Here is a 27,106-nt window from a genome sequence, read left to right on the forward strand (position 1 = left end):
TATAAGAAATGTATTCTTTTAATCTTGCAAGCCAGTATCTATTGTGTGGGATGAGTGGCTATATAAATCATATAAATAAATGTATGAATTTGTAAACCAAAGTAATTCTTACAAAACAATCATAAGCATAAATAATACATTTAGTAATTTCCATTGACACTCAACCTAATGGGAAGAAATTAAATATCAAATACAGAACATATTTTTCCTGATTTTTCAAAAACTCACCAAAATGGCCACCAACCAGACTAGGGGTTGGGGAGGCTATTCATATGAACAGATGCTATAGTGAAGAAAAAAATTGTCTTTGTCTTCCTGAGCCTCTAAGATGGAGGTACTTTAACTATCCTTTTGCACAATGAAAACTTAATAAAGTTCTGTTTGAAGTAGAAAATACTTAAGATCCAAAGTATAAAAAGCTTAAAAACCAGCATTTTGTATTGTTCTCAGAAATCTATCAGCAGACAATGCAGTGCTTGCTAATGTGTTGTTATAAGGACACAATAGCTCTTAAATATGATCAAATGGACTCTCACATTCTATATCAAATGGCTTCTCAGCAATCTTCAAAGCAGCCCTGTGTAATGCACTTTGCAATGTTATAGCTTTGAAGTGTTAAGTGTATCAGTTGCATTTATCCAAGATATTCATTCCAGATAGATATACCAACTGAAGCTGGCAAGTTTCTCTGTCCAGTGTTCACATTCAAATCCATCAGATGCTTTCATTTATAATCAACTAAAGCATTACACATTTTCCTCCACAGATCCAGTCCATGGTCCTCAGAATGTAGAGGTTGTAGACATCCGATCACGTCAGTTGACTTTGCAATGGGAACCTTTTGGTTATGCTGTGACTCGTTGCCACAGCTATAACTTGACAGTTCATTACCAGTACATATTCAACCAGCAGAAATATGAAGCAGAGGAACTAATTCAGACATCATCACATTACACGTTGCGTGGATTACGCCCTTTCATGACCATCCGATTGCGTTTGGCTCTTTCAAATCCAGAGGGCAAGATGGAGAGTGAAGAATTGGTGGTGCAGACAGAAGAGGATGGTAAGAAATAAAGTTCTCACTATTTAAATTGTTTGGGGAAGAAAGGGAATTTAAAAAGGCTTAAAGTAAGGTTTTACTGGTAGATAGAAATTCAACCATATGTTTCACCATTCCAAAAATAGAATACTTTTTAATATTGGAAAAATAAACCTCTGAAAATTGTTGCAGGCTAAAATTATAGCTAATACTGAACATAATGAAGCTTCCCATTTTGCTTTTGGAAGGATTAGTTCTGATTACATCTTAACAAAATCAGTAACAATATACTGTATGTTGGAAGATTTTAGTTGTTTTCTCTAAATACGTGTCAAAATGCTTCAGATGAGTTTGCTTAAAGTGTGCTTAATTAATTAATTTATGTTCAAAGGTGTCAAAGTTAAAAAATGCAATAATTTCAAATTAATAGACTGTGCTAACTGGGCATCTGAATGGAAGTAGTTATTCTTTAGCGTTATTTACTGGTTATTTATTTAATAGGTCATTCTTCCAGGAGGGCAAGAGATCAAGAAAAGGAAAGGAAATAAAGATCTATACGTTAATTAATTAATTAATATTTATTTATATTTCATATTTCTAAACTGCCCATCTCCCTCAGAGAGGAGCTATGTCTTTATTAAAATGAGTGATCTAGTTCAGGGGTCCCCAACCCCCAGGGTGTGCAAGCGGTGCATGAGCATGCATGTGGCTCTACTCATATAAGTGATGGGTGTGCATGTGAATGTGTAAAACCATTTGTGCAAGAGGCAGGTGTGTGTACCTACTGCAAGCACAAAGGAGCTGTGTGCTTGAGCGGGCTTGCCCGCTGTATGCATGGAACCATCCCCTCTCCTCTCCTGCCACCACCACTGGTTTGCAAAGCTGGAAAGGTTGGGTACCAATGACCTAGTTAATGGAACCCAAATAAAGCCAAGTACTGTAGTGTTATTTTAACATGTCACTATTGCACATACAGGTGGTCCTTGTTTAATGACCACTCATTCAGTAACCATTCAAACTTGCAATGGTGCTGAATGAATGGTAGTTATGACCAATCCTCACTCTTATTTCAGTTTCAGTGTCCCTGTGGTTACATAATTGCCATTTGCAATCTTCTTTTATGCTTTCCTACAAGCAATCAATGGAAGAACTGATAGAAGTTACAAATAATGACCATATTACATGCATGCTTAAGGACCCATGGTGTTCATTTAACAGAGGCAACTGGCAGTGGTCGAATTTTTGTCACCAAGTGATACAGTCACATGACATTGTACTTTATGATTGTGTCACCAATGGAAATTGAGGTCTCAATTATTATTGTTAAGGGAGGAGTATCTGTTATTGACAATTCATTCATATTATTGTAGCACGCAAATTGTACATGGTTTGGAAAAAAATGTACAATTTTTGTCAGCAATCTGAATGAATATTGATTATAATATAATGTGATGTTAGGTTATAGAGAAAAAAATGAAATATTAGGATTTACAAAGTTTCTATTGTATTTTTAGTTCCTGGAACTGTTCCCCTTGAATCTATTCAGGGAGGACCTTTTGAGGAGAAGATCTATGTTCAGTGGAAGCCGCCAAATGAAACCAATGGAATTATTACCCTCTATGAGGTAAGAAAGAATGGATGCCTCAAACTATATTTCTTCTATCCCTTCTATCCCTATGATGGATTTTATAGTTACTTTTTGGACTGTTAACTATTATAGCATGTTGTCACTTGGCAAAAAGGATTGGAGTGTTTCGGTGAACAAGTTCTGCATTGGTTTCATCGGAGGAATATTGTAGAATAGGGATTTGAATTGCTGGTGTCTTACAACTCCTTAACTCAAATACTTTGATGCTTGTACCAAATAAAATTCATGCTTTTTCCTTTTGCTTGTAATTGATGGCATAGTAGTAGATATATAAAGAAATCCTAGTTATGAAAGGAGAATGATTTATAGTGGTATGTCAATGCAAACATACCTACAGCAGAGCTGAGGTAAAATTAATGTCACAAATCTTAAGAGCAAATATTGTCTCAAACTGGTATGTCTTCACAAATTTGAGGTTGAAGTGTAATTACTGCATACATAATGATGTCCAGTGCAGATCTGGTCTGGCTGGATATAGTCTTCACTTTGCCTGAATTTCTAGATCTGATTCAGACCCTTTGATCAGATATAGCAGGGTTGTTGTTGTTTTTTTTCCACTATAGTAGGAATTCTGGAGAATGGAGGATAGACATTATATATCCTTTGTATCAGTTGGGATGCATTCTTTCAGAATTCGGAAATCTGGAGTCCAAGTTCTTTAAATGCTATGATTTAGCATTAAGAGAATAAAATAGTATTCATCTGGATTTATGTCATCTCCCTTTGTCTTTCTCTGTGGCATGTAGCCATGTGGAAATGAAAAAATCTCCATATTAGTTTGATTGCTATAATTAAATGCAATTAATGATTTTAATCAGGAAGCCAAAATGAAGACTAGAATCTCTTGCATGTTGCTCATGGCTTACCTTATTTTCTACCTACAGTTTTCTTTAAAGGTTCAGTTGATACACCTTTGAAAATGGAATATGATCTTGTGTACTGTGTCGAATTTTAGTCTCTCATATGACTACTGTGGTTCCATTGAAATGCCTCTGCTATAAAAGCAGATGGCAGAAGGTTGGGAGTTTGCAGCAAGGTTAATGTGCTGAGCCTTTCACATCTGGAAACATGATTTTCCAAAGTGGTTTGGGTCAAAGGAAGAAATTGAGTTGAATGCTTTCAACTGAGTCTCGGTGGATCTTTGTGCATGTCACTGAAAAGCTTCCGCTGTTTGCTGCAACTAGCAATCTGTACAGCAGACATTCTCCATTGTGGTTTTTACACTGCAGACCAAAGTATTTTAGATTACAAGATGAAAAATGAAGTATATCTAACCTGAAAATAAAGTCAGGCAGTACAATTGCCACTAGGATAACAGTCCTTAAATAGCAAGTTACAATTCTATAAAAGATGTTCAATTAAAATAAAAATGTTATGAACTAAGTACTTTAATGTAATTAAATGGGGCAAAATTTACTTAACAAATATCTCATTTAATAACAGAAATGTTGGGCTCAACATGTAAAGTACAGTAGAAATTTTGGATGATCTGGTGTTATAAAAATTACCAGGAGAAATTACAACACAGGTTGTTCTTGACTTATGACCACAATTGAGGCCAACATTTCTGTTATTAAATGAGATATTTGTTAAGTAAATTTTGCCCCATTTTACAACCTCTCTTGCCACAGTTGTTAAACGAATCACTGCAGTTGTTAAGTTAGTGTCACTGTTGTTAAGTGAATCTGGCTTCTCCATTGACTTTTTTTTTTAATCCCATTTATATCCCGCCCTTCTCCGAAGACTCAGGGCGGCTTACAAACTAAAGCACAAACCAATGTGCTTAGCAATAGCCTTCATTCTATGTATATTCCTGCTTATTAGGGCTTTCACCCCGCCCCCCAGCAGCATTATTACAAAGTCAGCTTATTGCCCCCAACAATCTGGGTCCTCATTTTACCTACCTTGGAAGGATGGAAGGCTGAGTCAACTTTGCTTGTCAGAAGGTCACAAAATGTGATCACATGACCCAGGACACTGCAACTGTCATAAATATGAGACAGTTACCAAGAGTTTGAATTTTGATCATGTGACCGGGGGTATGTTGCAATAGTCATAAGTGTAAAAATGATCATATCACTTTTTTCAATGCCATTGATACTTTGAATGGTCACTAAATGAAGTGTTATAAGTTGAGGACTACCTATACAAGCTTTCTGACTTTTAGAGTTTTTAAAAAGATACTTCCATATTCTTGCCAAGAAAACTAATGGTTATGTTCATAAAATTGAACTGGGGAAAAAAATGAGACTTGACTCATATTTACCTATGCAGAAAGATAAACTCAGTTGTCTGTAACAGCATTTACAAAACGGATGAGAGCAGCTTGGGGAATAATGCCAAGGGAGCACTTCTAGAGCAGTACCAGTTCAGAGTGCTACTGGAGGTGTTAGGTAGGGATGAAAGATATCTCCTTTTTTTGTCAGCAAAAGCATTTATGTTGGATGTAGCCTATTGGGTGACAAGCAGGGGAGGCTTAGATAAAGTGCTATGTCTTGCAGAAAATTCTGGAAGTTGAAATGACTCAGAAATATTTCTAAAAATGTACTATCTCTTGTCCACTTAGAGAAGAGCTGAAAGCAGTTTTCCAATACTTGAAGGGCTGTCACAGGGAAGAGAGGATCAATTTATTCTCCATAGCACTTGAGGACAGGATAAGAAGCAATGGGTGGAAGCTTCCCAACTTGGAAATAAGGAGGAATTTCCTGACAGTGAGAATTATTAATCAGTGGAACAGCTTGCTTCTCAGAGTTGTGTGTGCTCCATTGCTGGAGATTTTCAAGAAAAATTGGACAACCATTTGTCTAGGATGGTATAAGAACTCCTGTCTTGGGCAGGGGGTTGGACAAGAAGACCTCCAAGGTCCTTCCAGCCTGATGATTCTATGATTCTAAGTGGAAACACTTCTGATGGCATATCAACCTGCATTATACTTCATTGTAAGAGCAAACCACAGAGTGTCTGATACTGCAGAATCCAAGAAAGGACCTACAACTGTACACTTTGACTGTTTCTTATGAATTAGAACAGGGGTATCAAACTCGCAACATCACGTGATGTGTCACAACATATCGTGACTTTTTTGCCATTGTCAGCAATGGGGTGGGCGCAGTTTCACTATGATGCATCCGGCCCGTGGGCCGGCAGTTTGAGACCCCTACATTAGAGACTCTAAAAAGCAAGATTCCCAGCATATGAAGGTTATATGCATTTATAAATGTTCTTTTCATAATAATATAGATTGACCTCACAATCCCAACTTCATTTCATTTGATATAGAATGTGTAAAGACAGATGCAAAAAATGAATTAAATAGTTCTGCTTTCTCCCTACTGCTTGTCACCTTCTTGCCACTTTCCCCCACTAATGGACCAATCATTTCCTTAACTTTTTTCCTGTTTTTTATATGTTGAAAGAAGCATTTTTTGTTATTTTTGACTTTGATTGCAAGCCTTAGTTCATTTTGAGCCTTAGCTTTCCTCACTTCATCTTTGCAGGCACGGGCTATTTGCTGATATTCTGACTTAGTTATGTGCCCCTCTTTCCAATTGCTATACTTGTCCAATTGCAATACTTGTCCTTTGCTTGAGAGATTTTTAAATTGAAATTTGAGAATGTTGTATGCCAGCCTAAGAAAGCCTGTCATGAAGGGCAGCATATACATTTTTTTAAAATTAAAAATAAATAATTCACATTGTTCCAAAATGTGATAGTCCCAGATAAAGTCTAATTATAATGTCCATCCTAACAGTCACTAGTAAATTCAACTTTCATGACCAATAAATTCAACTTACAAAAATTGAAGTTTGTCTAGCCAGCTGACCTTCTGAGAATCATACAGGTGAATATGGTCCTTTCTGTACCTATGAGGGGAAATAAAAATGGATGAATTGTTCACATAATTTAATAATTCATATATCACATAATTTTAGAAGGGACATTAGGATATCTAAAATTATATTGACTACATAAATATTGTAAAAAAATTTTTGGAACTGGTGTGGAAGTCCTAAAGAGCCGTAATATTTTTCTCTGCCCTCTATGCTTGAAATTCATCTTATATAGCTGATGTGGGCATTTCATGGCCCACAGACCACATCTGTCCCTTTTACTGTCCTTGTCCGGCCCATGGTGGCAGCAGTGGGGGCTCAGTGGCAGGTAGCGGTGGCTGTCCACATCAGTCACAGTTTCTCATATATTCCTTGAGAAAATTAATTGCCCATCCCTGTTATATATAATTTCTGAAAGGTGACAAAGTGCTGAATACATTCAAACAACATCTTCATTTTTAAATTTTGAATTTACATTTTTTCCCCTCTTTTTTGGTAATATATTCAATTCAGGAAGAAGGGGATGACAAAATATTGTGTTGATTAGTACATGAATGCACATTTATCAACACACACACACACAGTGTATTCCAGCATGGGTCCGGAATACCTCGGGGACCACCTGCTGCCAGCGTCGACTCCCCTCCGCCCCGTGCGTTCCCACAGAGAGGGCCTCCTCAGGGTGCCTCCAGTCAGACAATGTCGGCTGGTGGCCCCCAGGGGGAGGGCCTTCTCTGTGGGCGCCCCGGCTTTATGGAACCAACTGCTGGTTGAGCTCCGGATGGCTCCGGATCTCCGCTCCTTCCGGCGCGGGTTAAAGACCCATTTATTTGAACAAGCTGGCCTGGCCTGATGGGGAGTTACTTAGGGTTTTAATATTTATATATATTTTCTATTGTTTTTACTGTGGGCAATAATTTAATTCTTTTTTAACTTTTGTATTTTTGTAGTTTTTATGATATGCCCTGTTCACCGCCCTGAGTCCTTCGGGAGAAGGGCGGTATAAAAATTTAATAAAACAAAACAAACAAACAAACAAAATATATATGCAGGCAGAATCATTTCCAAAGTGGTAGGTAACTACTTCTTGGGTGGTACTTGATGTGATGGAAAGGGATGTTGATAAGGTAAAGACATAGTTAACCAGTAAGAAAGGAAATCAGCATAAAACATTTTAAAAGTAGTGAGAGAAACAAGATGATAAGTGATAGATATAAACTGAGATACTAGATTTAATTATATGGTTTTATCATGGAAAGGCCCATTCAAACATTAACACTGTAGGAACAAAACACGGTGTATGATTTAAAATGAAAATAAGTGAACAGCTGATATAGGAATGGATCAGTCTGATATTTAAATTATTACTAATATTAAATCCTGTATGATTTGGGTTGGTTTGTTTTGAACCATGCCAACATTCGAGAACAAACCCAAGAACTTAGTACCAGTGTAGTAGAATAGACATTTATATGTTTATATTGAGGCAGCTTTTACTACCCAAGGCAGGCTAAATTTCCTACTCTGCATTTTGCACACACAATCCATTTGTGTGTGAATTCTTGAAAGAGGAAGAAGAGAATCTTTTTTCTCTTAAACAGAAGAAGTCTCATGATGCAGAGTCTCACAGAGTTTATTTAAATAACTGTAGGGAAGATGAGAAGCAGACAAGGCAGCTGTGAGGATTCTTCTCTTTAAGTATCTATCATTTGTCCCATAGGTAAAAACAGCTCATAAGATAAAGAGATGATACCTCCATCTCACCTGTTTTGGGTTTCTTCAATTTTTCATCAAAGTTAAAAAAAACACCTCTCTATTTGTTGTAATTGTACATAACCAGTACAGCAAAATATCACATGAAGTAAGAGAGTCAGTTTGTTGTGGTGGTTAAAATATCAGCCTGGAAATGAATACATTGTTAATTCTAGTCCTATTTGGGCACAAAGCCAGCTGGGTGACATTGGGCCAGTCCGTCTGTCAGCTCTAGGAAATAGGCAATGGCAAACTACTTCCAAAGTCTCACTTCAGAAAGTTGTCAACATTGGAATTAACATTGATTCAAAGGGACCAAAAAAAGAGTTTCTAATGATGTTTGTAATTTGGCATTTAAATATCTCCTCTGGAACATTTGGGGTAATATCTGATCCATACTAGTTAGAAAGAATCTTCATTTTTTTAGGTGCTGAATTGTTCTTTGGGCTAGAATGGTTTGTGTTTAATTTCTTTCTTTTTCTTATGCATTAGTGACTTTTCTTCTTTATGCAGAAGAATGGATTCTTAAGGGTTTATAATCTTCCTAAGGGATGCTTTGAACACAAATGTTGGAGAGTATAAACCATACTATTTTAAATTGTGAATAAAATAATTTTGTTTTAAAATCTGATGCTTATAATCATGATACTGTTTCTTCAGTTCTTCCCTCATTTTTCTTCTAGATTTGAATGAATCATTGCATTTAAAAGAAAATTACAATTCACTTCAGGCATTCAGCAATTAATGTAATTAATTATGCTTGAGAAAAAAATGACAGCACTATTAAGATTATAGTTTTAATAGCTATTTGAAATAATGTATTTTTATAATGAAAATTGAAGAGTTCACAATGTCAGAGACACATTCCCTTGAAATGGGATTACACGCTATATGGGGTTTATTGTAGCAAGTAAACACATAGCAAAGCAATAACCAAATTACTTCCTTCTTTTGCTAAGATAGTTGGTCAGGATGCAGTGGGGCTTGGAATTGGAAGACAATGCTGTAATTTGTAACTACCTTGACAGTACTTTGGCAGTTTTGGAAGGCATAAAGTTTCAGTAGTCAGTATATCTCTGTTTGGATGGGAAATGCAGATTGTTTAGAGAATGAGATGCATAATGTTGGAAGGGATAATTAAGGCCACTGAGTCCAGCCAGCTGTTCAGTGCAGAAATCCAAGTACAAGAATCCATGTCAGATAACTCTCCAGCCACTACTTGAATAAAAACAGTGGAGAGAAGTATGCAACCTTTTCAGGTACCTCAGGACACAATTGTATATGGTATCCCAACATCTCACTTAGCCATTTCTGAATATTCTTCCAGAAGTTCATAGCCTCTCGACAGGTCCACCATTGGTGGAAATATGTGCCTTCTTTGACACCACATTTCCAACAAGTTGGGGATGTTCCTGGAAACATTTTGGCAAGCCTGGCCGGTGGTAAATGCCAATGATATGCCATTTTATATACATTTTCTTTGTATGCTATTGACCGTGTTAACTTAATGTTCTTAACCCAAATTTCGCTCCACCTCTCAATATCTATTGAGCAACCTAAATCTCTCATCCAGGCATGGATCAAGGCCTTCCTGCCCTCCTCAGCTACTTCCATAGCCATAAAAAATTTATAACACTTAGATAAGATCTTATCATCCACTCCCAACAAAATCCTATCCAGGGTATGGAGCTCTCAACAAATTCCAGGCCTCTGCCTGTCCTTCGTGTATTTACTACTAATTTGCAAATAGGTCCACCAATCTAAATTTAACCTGTTACTGAAGTGATAACTTTGTTTATAAGTTCCCATTTAGATCTAATAACTCTTTATAAGTCAACTTTTTCTCAAAATTGTATAATGTCGGATAGATCACAGCTTCCAAGGGTGAGGTCCAAGGTGGCACTTTATTATAATATATTTTCCTAATTCTGGCCCAGATCTCAATCAAAACTCCATGTAAACAATGTTTAGTAAAGTATTCTGGGGGTCTACCTCTTTCCCACCATAGGTGGGCGTGCCACCCCTGCTGGAGATCGTGGCTGTCAATTACCAACAAACATTTACGTGCCAGTGTGACCCATTCACGAATCCATACTAGGATTGCCAAATTATAATAGTTTTGCCAATTTGGAACCCCAAATCCACCTTGTTCTTTCGGTTTCTGCATCAATTTTAATCTAATTCGGGGTTTCTTGCCCTGCCAAATAAATCTACTGGTACTCCTATCCAAATTCCTAAAAAAGTTTTATCTAATCTAACTGGGGCTGTCTGAAAAAGGAATACCAATCTAGGCAAGACCTGGGTTTTGATCAAAGCTATCCGACCCATTAGCGAAAGTTGTAGCTTACCCCATTTCTCTAAGTCTTTCTCCAATTGTCCGATCAATTTTTAATGATTATCCACCTTTATTGAGGAACATGTATTGGACAGCCATATACCCAAATATTTAATTTTACGAACTATCTGTAAGCCCAAAGTATTTTGTAGTTCTAATCTCTGTATTTCCATCATGTTTTTAACTATAATATTTGTTTTTTTTTTTATTTATTTGTAATCCAGCTACTTCACCAAATTTCTGTATCCTATCAATGTCGGCAGCCAGAAGTTAATGGCTCTTCTAAGACAAAGACTAGGTCATCTGCAAAGGCCTGACCTTTATATTTATACTCTAACCTTCAGCCCTCTTATACCCAAATCCTCTTTTACTGTATTGACGTAAGCAGAGGTTCTAGAGTGAATATAAACAACAATGGAGAAAATGGGCAACCTTGTCTCGTGCCTTTCGCTATTGTCACTTCATCTGACTCTTCTCTGTTAACCAAAATCTTAGCTTTCTGTTGACTGTAGATGGCCTGAATTACATCCAAGAAATAATTGCCAACCTCCATATATTTCAATTGTAATATGAGATAATTCCAATTAACCCTGTCGAAGGCTTTCTGTGCATCTAAAAAAAGAAACGCCACCTGCTTTTCAGGATGGGCCTCATAATACTCCAAAACATCCATTATAATTCGCACATTGTCTTTTAGCTGTCTAGCAGGTAAAAAACCATTTTGATCAATATGAATAAATTCATTGAGGTATTGCTTAAGTCTAGCCGCCATTACAGCTGCGAAGATTTTGTAATCAGAGTTAAGAAGTGAAATGGGCCTATAGTTATGTATAAGAGTGTGGTCGGCCCCTTGTTTTGGTATCAAAGAAATATAGGCTTCTAACCTATATTTATAGGCTTCTAACCTAACCTAAATATAGGCTTCTAACCTAACCTAAATATAGGCTTCTAACCTTGGAAACCTCCGAGCTGCTCACAAGAAAAACTATTCTGCCGCTTCCAGCCGCAATCCAGTCTTACACATCCCAAATCCCTTCGAACTCAATTTTAATGGAGCGATCCGTTCCTCTCTCGCAGTTCAATTACATACTGTACCAACGCTGCTTCCGCTCCATTCCCCCAAAAGCGCTCTGTCATGGCGATGGGCCCGATATCCTTCTCTTTATCGGAGATCAGGACTGTCCTTCACTTCGCAGGAGGTTCGCACTACCCCAGCAAGCCCGGACCTCTATCCTTCTTTGCCGATCACTCCATGATCAGCAACAACTTGTTTAGCCGCTCAGTAGAGAGAAAACAAAGCCCGGCAGTTTAGGAAAGTTTTCCCTACTGCTCCGCTTGCCTCTGACGTCGCGCTGGAAATCCCCAAGTGAATATATTCTTTTAGGGTGTAGAGAGCTGACTTTTCACAATGACTATAATTTAATGAAACTGAATTCCACTTCAGTTGCCTCACACTGAATTTTTGTTTAACTCTTGATAGCATTACAGTGATTTTAGGATATATTATGGACTGTAGTAAGAGAACGAATGACTTGGTTATGTAGCAGGTAGACACTGGAATGAGATCAGAGGAAATGATAGTAATACTAACTCAAACATTCTTTCTTTCCCTCTTCTGCTTTTCTGGCAATGATACTAAGAAGATTTGAACACTGCAGTGTTATTCTTTAAGCCATGAAATTAAATATACCATGCTGTGGTGCCTCCTCAGCAGCTTTCCACTATCCTTATCTTTTATTTAGGACACTGATCCAGGTTGAGAAAAGGCTTAGAGATAGGCAGTACAGAGGTATCTACCTTGTTCATCGAGAGTAGAATGTGTGATTCCCATCTTGCATTTGTAGTTATCTTTTGAGCAAGTGGGTGACCTGTTCAATTTCCAGTCTTTTAGCATTTTGGAATGATTGTGATGGCCCTGAATATTTGCCTAAGAAGGAAGAACCCCAAAGCCTGAAACAAAGACATGTGCCAGGTTTTTGTCAGGAAATAGGGACAAGTATTGGTACTCACTATCAATCACTAGTGAGAAATGGTCTACTCTAAGTCTTCCACTTTCTTATTCAAATTGTCCATGCTCTTTTGGTATCATCTTTAAAAAGTATCTGCTACAAAATTCTTCCAAATGGAAGTAACTGTTCCAATAAAGGAAAATATTTGTAGCTCAGGGTTGAAATGAAAGGTCCTTGGTTCTCTCTGAACCTGGTTGTTTTCTTGCAGACAAAATAGGTAACACCATCAGTGTTAGTAAGTAACTGAAAGCAAACCATATTCCTTACTAGCACAGATGATGTTATCTAGTTTGAATAATGAAATGTCTTCAAGAAAACAACCATGTTCGAAAGAAACTGTTTTTCATACAGGAATGAACTAAGCATTAGAAATAGCAACATGTAGTTTCAATAGTTGACCTCAGTATGTGTGTACCTAAAACAACCATCAAGATAAGAGTTCACTAGATTTGGAGGCTGAGAACTCCCCCCCCCCTTGCCCTACTGGATCAATCAATACAGTTTTGAATTTATCATATACATTGCTGGATTCTCACTGAAAAGGTTTTATATTTATCAAGTTTTGTTAGCATTCATTTTCTTTCTTCACCTTGTTTGCCTTAAATTTTAGGTGCAATATTTTTAATTTGTACTTGTATAAATAATAAGATGCAAATGAGTATCGCAAGTGGGGGAGGGCTGGAGAGACTTAGCACTGGCCCAGGCCCTCAATACAGCACCTGTCCAGCTTACACATGGCCTGTCCTAGGCCTACCATGGGCTCTCCTACCCCTTGAGACATCCCTAGCAGGGAGCATCCCTATGGTTGATATAAAAATAGACAAATTGCCAAGTTCCTGAATTTTGTTCATGTGTCTGTTGTAACTTTGAATTGTTGCTAAGTGACTGGCCATAGGTTGAAGACTACCTATGATCTATCTTGACTACTTTGCACCTGCTTTGATGGAATGACCCTGTGGGAAGATTTCATTTTGTAGCTGACTGACACCTTCTTGGGAGATTGTTTATTTGGCCAATAAGTGGGTGGTTCTGTCTTATCTGTGAGTTGCATGATTTGTGGTGCTGTTTATTGTGACAGGATAGCCCATTGGCAATTGAGCTATCCCTTCAATTAATTATTAATTAATTATTCATATGATTATTAAAATGTGTATTTTGCCATTTTTGTCTATTTAATGGCAATCATAAAGGACTAATCCAAGAACAGATGGAAATTAATAGATGGAAGAATCTAAATATTCTGTCTACCATTTTCCTGTGATGGGTGAAATTGTTCCACACTCATACATCAATTAGGTGTTCTCTCACTCTTTGTCTCTGGGTCTATTTGTCTGTGCATCTATACATCTGTGAATATATTCATTCTAATGGTATTGTTTTTGTCATTTTTGTTTTTGGTTCTGAAGGTTAGAGTGGCAAAAGAGAAAGATAGGTCAAGAAAGAATTAAATTTTCCCCATTTATTGGGAGCCTTATTTAGATTGCCCTCAAATATACTCAGTCTTAAGTAAAACAAAATAGAAAAAATTAATTGAATTGCATGTTGCACATTTAATAACATAAGTGGTTTGATCTCACAGTTAAATTAAACATTAATTATATTAAGTTGTTTATGTCAGGGTATAGATTGTAGAGGCTGATCCCTAAAAATATGAACATCTGATTAAGTTTGCATGTTTAAATGTCCTATTCTATATGTATTGATACACTACCACAAAACAATATGAGTTATTTGCTGTGCTATTATAAGGAAGTTAACAAGATGAACTGGAAGCTGACAAAAGCTTTGGAAAAATTAAAAAACCTTGAACAGATCCTAGGAAAAGATGGCACAGCAAATTGTGTGTCTAGCAAAATATTCAAGCCTGAAGGACTGAGAAAAGTACAATACAGGAGATTGAACAACTCCTCAATGTTTAATCTTACCAAAGCAATTTCTATGCATTTCATTTTATGTGCTATTAAACTGAACAATACTGTTCACCAATAAAGTCATTTAAAAAACCCAGCTCATTAAAACTGTTCCTCTAATATATAGCTTTCTAATTAATGTCAGTGAGTTGCAAAGCTTTGAAAATAGAATAACAGAATGGCCTACAATGTTGAAGAAGTATACTCTGTGTGTGTGTGTGTGTAGTGTATGTTTGTAATGACATTTTAATGAAATCCATAATGTTCTGTATTCATCACAGTGAGGTTAACAGTTGCTTTGTTATTTATTTTTTCTATTTTTCCATTTCTATGCCACTTCATTTAATTTTACTTATTGCCAATGAAAATCATATTATTTTAGGAAAGTGTGTATAAAATAGTAATAATAATAGTGCAGACAATGCATTGGCTTATATGTAATGGAGTATTTTACAAAACTAGTTTTGGAGGAATGCAAATATTAACTATTGCTGAGAAGTAAACATTATCAATGGCCTTAATTAGCACTTGCCCACATGATTTTCAATAAGGACCAATCACCAGCTGCTTGCAATTAGTGCAGGTTCGCATCCCACCAGGCTCAAGGTTGACTCAGCCTTCCATCCTTCCGAGGTAGGTAAAATGAGGACCCAGATTGTTGGGGGCAATAAGCTGACTTTGTAATAATGCCGCTTGGCGGGGGCCGAAAGCCCTAATAAGCAGGCGTATACATAGAATGAAGGCTATTGCTAAGCACATTGGTTTGTGCTTAAATTGTAAGCCGCCCTGAGTCTTCAGAGAAGGGTGGGATATAAATGGGATTAAAATAAAATAAATAAATAAATATAGATATGATTCTACCAATCTCTTTTTCAGCAGATATTGATTGCCTATTCAAGGTCATATGCTACTGATATGCAAGAAATAAATTTGTATTAATCACAATTGAAAGTAGGTGAAAGTAGTTTAAAGTAAGTCCTCCCATTGCCCATTTTGTTTTGAATTAACCTGTATTGACACAATATTATACCAAGGTAGAGTTTTTATAAAGCAAAAACATGAAAACCATAAACATAAGCAAGGTATGCTTCATGCTGAACAGATCAATGCAAATTCTTTATTAGTTGCTCAGAAAGGTTTATATCATTATATCATTTTCAGGAAATTTGACCTCTCAACCCAGTCAGTCCACCATAGAAGTTCTCTTTATTTAACCTTATTCTCAACAAGCAACCATGTTGTCCAGGACAGACTGACAGAAAGATATTTTTAAACTTGACAGCTGACTTCTGTGCCTAAAGGAGAACTAGAATGTTGGTTTCCCCATACCTAGTCCAGCACTTTAATCATTACACCATAATGATTCTCTGAGATAGACAGATTTCATAATACTCTAATATAATTACTTTAGATCTTATTCAGTTGGGGTTTTGTATGGCTATACTCTGAAGCTTGGGTATATTTTGATAGGTTTATCAACAGAGGACTTGGGTTCCAAAGAAGTTAAATGTAGCTTTTAATAAGGTGATCAAAACAGCATCTTTTCTTAACTGCAATACTGTAGACAGCTCTTTGCCCAGTTACATTTATTTCAAGAGAAGAATGAAAATTTAATTAGGCTGGTGAAGATATTGTGTAAAATCTTTCCATATGCTTAAAGAAAGTTTTATCCTAAGAGACCTTCCTAACATTATAGTTTTTTTTCCTATCATGTGCTATGAGGAAGGAACACTAAGATTGGATTATGAGTAGTAATTTGTAAATATAAAATAAATAGAAGTAATCTGATATACAATAAGAGCAGGATGTGTTGATTTGCTGAGCCCTTCTATCCTTCAACTTGGATAATAGCATTTTAATTCTGCCAAGCTTATATGGTCATAATGTAAACTTCATGAAATATCTCTGAAAATATAAATTAATCTTACTACATACAACACAGTCTATTTGAAGATAGATAGTACAAGTGCTCAGTTGGCACCTAAATAAGAAGCCACAAACTTTATTTGTGCATTACAAAATGCTTCATTTATGCATTAAAAACTTTGTGCATTATAAGATTATACATAAAACAGTCTTTCTAAACATTGCTGGTCAAAATGTTTGTCTATCATCGTTCTGTCTGGATTTCTTCTGAACTTCAATTTGATTAAACATTTGGTGTTAATCTATACTGCTCAAAAAAATAAAGGGAACACTTAAAAAACACAATGTACTGTATTTAATAGTAGGATGTCTTATCTTGTGTTCCCTTTATTTATTTTTTGAGCAGTATATTTCCCATCTATTAAAATTCTGTGTACAAATGTCCTCACTTAAGTGATATTTATTTCACTAAACCCCCTGGCAATAACTCCCTTGACTACTGCACCATCAACTGTTGGGGAGGGAATCAGGGACCCCATTGCACAACTAATATATAATGTTCTAAAGACCTTGACTAGGTAGTAATAATGAGACAAAGCCTTAGGCTATAAATCACATTGATTTGGGAATTGTAGGAACTTGTTCTGTTTTGCCTGAGGCAAAGGTCTGCTCTGCTGTCAGCAATGTTTCCTAAAGACTCCTGGATTCCTCTGTCATGGTAATCAAGTGCCAACAAGGCTGCTTATAAAACTGCATTTCTTTTTACTAAATCCCCAATTACTCACTACTACTTTAGTTCATGTAATCCCAATAATAAAATGAGTATACTGTAATACTGATGAAGATTCTGTTGAGGAAATTAAATGAATATGATGGATTGAATATAATACACACACACACACACACACACACACACAAACACACACACACACACACAAACACACACACACACACACAAACACACATACACACACACACACACACACACATGACATTCCCTTGGCACATTGGAAGTACAGAATATTCTTCTATAACAAGTTATAGAAGGTTGTTTTGTAATTCTGAAATGAAGAAGTTTTACCAATAAAGTGCTGTCTTTCGTTAAAAGCAAAAAGTTAGATCTTCATTTGCTTTCTGATTTTCTTCTTTAAAATACACAAACAAGCCAACAAAACACTTTTGTTAACAATGCAATACCAACATTTTCAAAGTACATCAAGAAAAGTGCTGCACTGCCCTAAACCAAAACATTACATGGAAAGGCTAAAGATGCATTGGAAATGGCATGCTAATTTTGCAAGTGTATCTTATGTCTCCAGAGGAAACTGAAAGCTGCAGGAAGACTAAGAAGGCAGCAGCTTTATTAAATATCAATTTCTAGCAATTTAAAGCATTCATGTGCATCAAGCAGAGCCCCAGGAGTATTTGCTTCAGCAAGCCCTTGGTGTGAAGTCCAGGAGTGTAAAATGGAAGATGAATAGCTGTTGGGCAAAGAGGTGTGGCTTTTACCCTTTCAGTTTATGAGACTTCTACAAAAAAACAACATACCCAAAGATGTTATAAAAAGTATTGAGTTGAGTGAAATATTCCTCAAGTTAGAACCAAACTGGTTGTCATACAGCAGTTGGCATTCCTTTCTTTTCTTTTAAAATGACAAATAATGAAGGGGAGCCAGGATTAAGAGTAGAAAAATGGTCAGTGTTAAAAAGTTGCTTAAACTTTCTGCTCAGTCTGTTACTGTGGTTGTTTTCTCTGAACAATTAGTCTCAAACCTGTTTTTCTTTTTTTAATCTCTCTCTCTCTCTCCCCTCCATCCCACACACCTTCCCTTTTGTCTCATTGTCTCATTTTTCCCCCTTCATCTTGGTAGAACAGCAGGTTGAACACAGTGGAGCAATTGGATTTGTAAAAGACACTGGAAGGCAAAAAGTTAGCCTTTCCCAATGAACAATATTTTTGTGAATATTTATTATAATCCAGTATTTCAGAATCTCCCTTGCCAAATGGATGGTATATAGTAGACACTGTGCAATTTATATCCCAGATACTGAAATATAGAATATATGGATCAGTAAAGATTCCATGATGACCTATTGACAATAATATTATCATTTACTCTGATTACCCCTAGAAAACTCAGATATTATGAAGAACAGACAAAACAAATAATGTATTGTCGCTGAATTTATACAGAGTTGATTTTAAACAACATGATAGAGCAGGGGTCCCCAGCATGCTAGCTACCTGGTCACAGCATGCCAGCTACCGATCCGCACAAACAAGCAAAGCTGCATCTACAAAACCATGCACTCTCCAGTCTGCGGAAAGACCACTCTCCATGGAACTGGTCCCTGCTGCCCAAAAGGTTGGGGACCTCTGTGAGTCTTGTTCAATATTGCATTTTACAACATACCACTTTTTGCAGTAATTATTTATAAATCTTTCAGATTATAAAACTTATCACTTACAAATATAGCCAGAAGCTTACAACTTTTCAATCCAGTATAAACCTACTCTGCTTTTCCAGTGCCTTAATTTTTTTTTTAATTAGAGGAAGTTATTTATTTGTCTTGAGCTTAAATGGACTCCAGAAGATGGTAGAGGACAGGAAGGCCTAGAGGAACGTTGTCCATAGGGTCGCGATGAGTCGGACACGACTTCGCAGCTGACAACAAATTTATTTGTCTATCAAATTTATATGACTATCCATTTCACAAAAAAAAATTGCTCTGGGTAGTGTAAAACAATTAGGTTAAAATATATAAAACATTATTTAAAATATAAAATAGTCATTATTAAAAATATAAACCATCAGGGCAAGAAAGAATAAATATAAACCACAATGATGGAGCCAATTTATTGTGTCAATGGTCTGCTGGGAGTCCCAGTTTGGATAACAAAGCCAGAAATAACAGGATCCCTGAGAAGGGAGGGCATGATTTTATCCAATGCCTTAGCCATTTTCTTATTCCAAGTGGCAAACAAGGCTTCAGATGGACCATACAGCAGATCAGCAAGAACAGTCCCCAAATCCCTCCATCAGTCTCCAGGGTCAGACCAATCTAATGGATCCAGCCTTTCTGCAGTGGATAGCGGCAGTAGGGAATCCCATGGAAATCAGGCCATGATATGACCAAGGGAAACAACAAAATCTTCTCCATAGTTATAGCTATTGCTTTGCCAGGAACACTAGATCTAGTGTATGATTGCTGTCCAATGTGGGCTCTGCGTGACTTGTAATATCCCATCTCTTCATGATGGTCATGAATTTTCAAGCCACTTTTAATCCCATTCCTAAGGAACGTATGTTGAAATCTTCCAAAACCATAACTCTGGGAAATTCCACTTCCAACCCAGAAATGGATTCAAGGAACTTAGGAAGAGAGGTTGCTGTGCAATCAGGAAGCAGATACAACAGTAACAATCCCATCTGATTCCTAGAGCCCAACTCAATGAATACATCTACTAACCTGTGGTGCCACATACCTTAAAGCAATAAGAGGTTTCTGGATGACAAGCACCATGCCTCCACTCCTGTCCTGAAGTCTTGATTGATTCCACTCCTGAAACCCAGCTGGGGATATTTCCAAAACAGCTACTCTCTTCTGGATCTAGCCATGTCTTGGTGATACATACCACATTGGCCCTATCATCAATAAATAGATCACTATTGAGGGAGGTCTTATTAGTCATGCCTGGCATTTAGAAGAAGCAGTCAAAATCCAAGGCCCCTGAAAGTCTGCTGATAGGGTACCAGAATTGGGATCAAGAAGCTGGAAAGTAAAGCCTTCTCTACAAAAACAACCTTATGAGAGGAGTTGGGCTGCGAATGAATGTTCCAAAGTCACCCAGCTAGCTTCTGTGCCTATGGATGGCCTAAAATTTATGATTTCTTGGTTTTTAGGTTAGCAAGTAATCATTACACTAAACTGACTTATATGTACAAAAATGGTTTTTGATGTGCTTTATTCAGTGAAATATGTTTCAAAGTACATATTTTGTGAGAAAACAGTTTCAATAATACATATTTAATTGTGCAATTATATATTTCATAGGATACAGAGGATAAACTGTCATGCTGTAGACTAAACAGACCACTGAATCCAAAAAATATAGTTTATATTCTGAACATATGTGTATTTGACTTCAGTTGGGTTTTTTCAGATATTTTCATGCATTCTAAAATAAAAAAAAATATTTAAGAAAATTAGAATGAAAACATAGCTTAAAAGGTCAGTCCTTGTATATATTGAGAGAAACAGTGGCATCAATTCTGATTTATCTCAATTTATCTGTAAAGTATACAGAAAGAACAGCAGATCTATTTCTGTATTTCTAAAATCAGGCTAAAACGGACATTTCTGGTTTGCCTATAGAATATAATGTATCATTTATAGCAGGCATGTCAAACTGCCTGCCCATGGGCTGGATGCGTCACCCCAAACCCCCCCCCATTGCCAGCAATGGGGAAAAAGTCACGATACGTCACGCAATGTCACGTGATGTCTCGAGTTTGACATGCTTGATTTATAGTATAGTCTTATATTCTGCTTCATTACTGTGACACCTTTTTTTTCTGAAATTCTAATAACTAGTCAAAAAGTTCTAACACCAGATTAAAAAGAAAAATAGGCAGGGATCCTCCTTCCCTTGTACCACAACAAAATCTAATTAAGAGGAAGATACACCACCTAATAATCTATTATTTTCAGAGCTGTCATGGCTCAATAGAAATCCAGCCAGTATTGAATGAAGAACAATCCAGCTGTATCAGAAGAACAGTGTAAAGTGCAAGATGACAACTAACATTTTGACACCCACATTTCTCAGACAAATAGATAAGTAATTGGAAAACAGAAGAACAATTCTTGCTTGTTGTGGGAAGGACTATCATGGCTCTCACCCCTTGAAACTGGAGGCTAGAAGACTATTTTAAAAAACTTGAGCGTATAACTCCAATAAAATAGGAGATATTATTGTACCATTCAGGTGGAAAACTATGAGAATTCCTTTTACAAAAGCCTTCTATAGCTTCTTGTACTTATTGTAGAGAAAGGGTGAAGGGAGGGAAATAATCTAGCTGTGTGACAGCTGTGGAAGTCCCGATTTCAGAAGAAAATAAACTGCTCTGTTAGTGAAAACCTAAACGGTACATTTTGTTGTTGTGTTTTAAAGCTGATTAACAGACCTTGACTGTTTTATCATACAATTATTTTTAATATAAATGGTCCTTATTGAAGCAAAGATAAGGATTCTTATTACTGATGTATCTAATTTCATCTCTCCATCGTTCTGGGAGTTTGTTATCTATCACATTATAGCTTAACTTTACTTGTGTATTCTTTCAGATAGACATGTAAAGAAACTCAGCAACTTAGCTTTTTCTGAGTTTTAATTTCTATATTCAGAATTTTATTATAATCATATATATATATATTATAATCATATATATATATATATATATATTCATAAAGCTATGCATCATTTCTAAATGTCTATTCTTTATTCTGTTCTCTCTATTATAATAACTTTATTTAGTCAGCTTTAAATTGTTATTTTTTCTCAAGACTCTTTTCCCCTGAACATATTTATCCGTCAGGGGGACCTTTCTCTCCTTGTTATCACTTCTCTTCCCTTCACCTTTCAGGTAATTTATTCTCAGACTTTATTTATGGTCTCTTCTCATCCTTCCTTTTCCCTTGTTACACCTGGAAACTTCTAAATGTTTGGATACCTGGGTCTGTATCCATTGATTCCTCTCAGTTTCTTTTTGAGGTTTATTGTGACTCTCTCTTCTTCCAGGATAGGTTTCATCTATCTCCTCTGCTTGAAGTAATACTATTTCTTCCTCTTAGTCTTTCACCCTCTCCTGAAAGCTTCTGTGAGTATTCTCCTCTGTCTCTGATACATGCTTTCTGCTGGAACTATCAGTATATTTCCAGCATGTGTGTGCGATTTTCTTCATCGCTCTGTCCTCCTTTCCCAGCTCTCATGAATTTTGCTCATCTGCTTTCTGGTCTCCTCTATGACCCACTCAGGGAATAGATAAAACATTAAGAATTCTTCACTTCTCACAATTTAACAAGTAATTGTTAAGTAATTGTATTTATTTATTTATTTTTAAGAAGCTTTGCAGTAACTTCTTGAATAAAAGGACCCCTTAAAGGTCACAAATTTAATCAAGCTCTTAATAATGAGAACATTTTCTACAATCTCTTGTTCCACCAGTGTATTAAAATATCTTTCAATAATCATATAAACCATTTGACTCATATATTTAAACTGTTAGATAATGATTAACTACACAGAAGCATGATCTGAAATAATGTTAGCATCTATATCACTTACTTTAACTTCAGATATCAAGGAATGAGATAGCAAGAAATAATCTAAATATATAAGGAAGAAATAATAGGAGGCCAAATATCCACTAAATCAGGGGTGTCAAACTCAATTTCATTGAGGGCCGCATCAGCATTGCAGTTGCCCTCAGGGGGCCGGGTGGGTGTAGCCTGGGTGGGCGTGGTCTACTGGGTGGGCGTGGCTAAAGTGTGTATGGCCTACTGGGTGGGTATGGCCAGCTCTACATTGTTTGCATCAAGGGTGCCTATGGGGGCCCGGGCAGGAGTGGGACAGATCTGAGGGTCTCTGGCAAAAGGAGGGTCTCTGGGCCAGGGCCAAGGCAGTGGGGGCCGTTCCCTCACTGTTTCCAGGATGGCTTCGCGGGCCGCATGAAGCCACTTCGCGGGCCGCATCTGGCCCCCGGGCCTTGTGTTTGACATGTCTGCACTAAATTAAAGTCACCCATAGTTTCTCAAGATTATGAAAAATGTATTAGTATGTAGAATGTTACTAAAAAAAATCTAGGGTCTCTAAGTATTATATGATCCATTAAATTAGTATTTGTCCTGGACAACATGTGGTCAAACTATTAAAAAGAGATAAACATTGACCTCCATATGTAAATTGGAAGTGTGATAAATACAAAATTTGGAATTTCAAATATTGTTGGGTGATTATAGAGTGATAACTGGAAAAGTGCAACAATTCAGAATTATGGAAACAATTTAGTCAGAATAAATGCAACTAATGCAAGAGTTAGGTAAACAGAGTTTTTCAATGGCAGTACTTTTTCTGTTACCAGCACTGTCTTCGAGCAACATCAGTGAAAACTGTTCAGCTGAAATAATCAGATAAACAATGTCAGAATCAAATAGACTACAGCAAGACCATAACTGAACCCAAAATTTCTGTTGCTTTTCCTTGCTATTTTATGGTTGTAAAATAATAACTAATGGAGGAATATCACATTGGAAATGGTTATTGAATTAAAAGGCATCCACACACACCCAAGTGCATTTTGTTCCCTCCATCCCATCTTTTAACTATATTTTATCTTAGTAATAGCAATAACACTTAGATTTATATACCTCTCCATAGTACTTTTCAGCCCTCTCTAAGCAGTTTACAATGTCACCACACTGACCCCAACAATCTGGTCCTCATTTTACACAGGATTGAAGGCTGAATCACCCTTGAGCTGGTCAGGATTGAACTCCTGGTAGTGGGCAGAGTTAGCCTGCAATGCTACATTCTAACCTCTGCACAACCATGGCTTTTATATCTTGATTGAGATTTCTATTGTTATTCTTTTAAAGATATTTCTAAGGATTTTAATATTTTAATGCTCAAAGCTGTCCAGAGTAATTTCTTACAAGATGGGGACAAATAAATTCATTAATCAACTGTATGTCATTGAAGAATCAAAGTGTTGGAAGAGCAATATATATGTATAAAATATAAAAGTAAACTTCAATTGTTTTCCATTGACAATGGCTTTAAAACAAATAATTATTTTTAATACATTGTCTTTAATTAGAATTAATAAAAAGCTTATTTTTCTTTAAGATTGTGCTCATACCATTCAGTTTAAAATATTGTTAAAATGGCTTTATTTTCAATCCTTTGGTTGATTCTTATCAACAAGTGAAATTCTATAATTTAAGGCCCCAAGTATGAAATGATCACCAGCTGGTTGTTCTTGGGCCTTTCATTTCTTCTCAGCTCAACTCACATGACAGGGTTGTTGTTGGAAAAATAGGAAGAAGGAATGTTAGATATGTTTGTCACCTTGACTACTACTACTACTACTACTACTACTACTACTACTAATAATAATAATAATAATAATAATAATAATATAAAAATTATATGAGTAGTTCTTGGACCATAAATAAACAAACATATTTCATTCACAAATATTAATTACAGCAGAAAATCTAACACAATCCTGTTGCAATAGTACAGTCAGCATCTCATCATTCCATTATGAAGTTCTTTCTACTAAAATTTTAACAATTTAAGTTTCATTAATTTAGCTTTAAATGAAACACTGAAGTTTGCTTCAATATCCAGACTTGTTTTATGAGTTGTTTGTTTAAGGAGAAAGTTAATTTTATATCTGCAAAATTGTCATGCCCATATTTAAATGTGTTAAGATTGTGGCAACTTTACTACATAATCAGATGTAGTTGACTGCTAGGTAAAGGTAAAGGTTCCCCCGCACATGCATGCTAGTCGTTTCCGACTCTAGGGGCCAGTGCTCATCTCCGTTTCAAAGCCAAAGAGCCAGCGCTTGTCCGAGGACGTCTCTGTGGTCATGTGGCTGGCATGACTAGACGCCAAAGGCGCACGGAACGCTGTTACCTTCCCACCGTTGTGGTCCCTATTTTTCTATTTGCATTTTTATGTGCTTTCGAACTGCTAGGTTGGCAGAAGCTGGGACGAGTAACAGGCGCTCACTCTGTTACGCGGGACTCGGGATTCGACCCAAATTTTAGAATGATCACTCTAATGCAGTTGAGTATAAAAAAGTAATCTTATATTTCAACTAAAATTAAAGAGTCTTTGCTTTATTTTATTTCAAAGATTAATAATGCTTCTATATTTCCATTTTAGAAGGGTTTCATGCACAAGAAAGAAGTAATTCATGAGAAATCTTGTGACACATAATACATTTGTCAGATTGATGGGCCAAATTGTACAACAGGCTACTTTAATGGCGAGTATGGGCAACTAATCATTCCTCAAGGGTAAGAACAAACAGTATTGTCCTCTACTCACTTCTGACAAGGAAGGCAACTTTTGTGTTTTCTTGCTATTCATTAAAAATAGTGTACTCCAGCTTTTAGTGGCAAAACATGTTTATTTATGTATAAGACTTGTGTAACAACTCAGAACCACAACTCTGGATAGCTCACCACCATTATGTAAAAACAAACATTATACAAAAAAATAATAAAAATATAATTAAAACAGAAACAGAAAAACCTTGTGCCACAATGCCTGGATACAACTAGCATCTCTATCTTCTATCTTCAATTTCATCTTATCCCAACCTTGGAGGAAGAACTAGCTTTTTATTGCTTTCCTGTTACGGTTAAGAGGGGAGAAGCCTGATGGATTTCAGTGGAGAAAGAGTTCCACAGGGCAAGGTGTCCACAAAAATAAATAAATAAATCATACTGCCTATGTCCCCAAAGATGGCAATGTTTAAGTAAAGGGATATGGTGTGTGCCTACTCTATCAGATCTGGTGGGACAGACAGATACTCTCGGGAAAGGCAATCCTGCATATAGCCTGGTCTCATTCCATCCTTCTGAATCTATCTTCCAAAGTTGCCCACCACCACCACCAGCATTGTGTCATCTGCAACTTTGGTGAAAGTCCTTCAGTCCCCTCATCTAGGTCATTTATGAAGATGCTGAAGAGCAGTGGGCCAAGACAGTACCTTGAAAAACCCCACTGGATACTTCCCTCCATGTAGATGTATTTTCATTGAGGATTTACACACACTAAGTGTAGTTGGTCAGCCATCTGTGAATCCAGCTGATCATTGTACTGTCTTTTCCACAAGAAGCAGGCTGTGGGTATTTTATCAAATGTCTTATTGAAACCTAAGTATGCTATATCCACAGCATTTCCTTGGTCCACTAATTTAGTCGCTTTATTTTTCTCCTCCTTCTCTTCTTTTCAAAGTAGACTAAATCAGGAAACAGATTCTACAGGAAGAGTAGATACTAAGCCTTATTGAAGTGCAGAACCCTGCAGAACTGTCTGTGTCTTTGTTCCCTTTTATGCTTCAGGGAGATAGGATGTGGAGAATCGCCTTTGTATCACTCTCCAATTTTTATAATACTTGTCCACCACTCTGGACTTAACACATTTCTTTTATTTATTTATTTATTTAATTCAATTTATATACTGCCATTTTCCTGAAGGACTCAGGGCGGTTTACAGGGCAAAATTAAAACAATACAATATAAAAATTAAAATAAAATTAAATCAATAGCCCCAAAATTTAAAATTAGAATTTAAAAACCTTAAAACCCCTCAGTCGAGGCCAGCTAACTCAAAAAGCCAGGTGTTTAGGTCCCGGCGAAACGAACAAAGGTCAGGGGCGATCTGGAGTTCCACCGGCAATTGATTCCATAGGACAGGCGCACCCAGAGAGAAGGCCCTCCCCCTGGGGATTGCCCGCCGGCATTCCCTGACCAGCAGGACCCTGAGGAGGCCCTCCCTGTCGGAGCACACAGGACGATGGGAAGTTGATGCTGGCAGCAGGTGCTCCCTGAGATAATCCAGACCCATGCCATTTAGGGCTTTATAGGTCATCACCAGCACCTTGAATCTGGATAGCTCACCACCACTTTTGCAC

General features: G+C 36.7%; 1 protein-coding gene across 1 annotated transcript in view; it reads left to right on the forward strand.

The window, feature by feature from the left end:
• Positions 1-27,106, forward strand: part of PTPRT (protein tyrosine phosphatase receptor type T) — a gene marked incomplete at both ends in the record, with an annotated part of 687,552 nt that overhangs the window by 500,833 nt on the left and 159,613 nt on the right. The window contains 2 exons of the mRNA XM_083358025.1: positions 767-1,063; positions 2,554-2,663. Of these exons, the coding sequence (XP_083214151.1) occupies positions 767-1,063; positions 2,554-2,663 (407 nt within the window). The remainder of the gene's footprint in view (positions 1-766; positions 1,064-2,553; positions 2,664-27,106) is intronic.

Source organism: Vipera ursinii (assembly GCF_947247035.1).
Source record: "Vipera ursinii genome assembly, chromosome: 3".
In the NCBI taxonomy this organism is placed as follows: Eukaryota; Metazoa; Chordata; class Lepidosauria; order Squamata; family Viperidae; genus Vipera; species Vipera ursinii.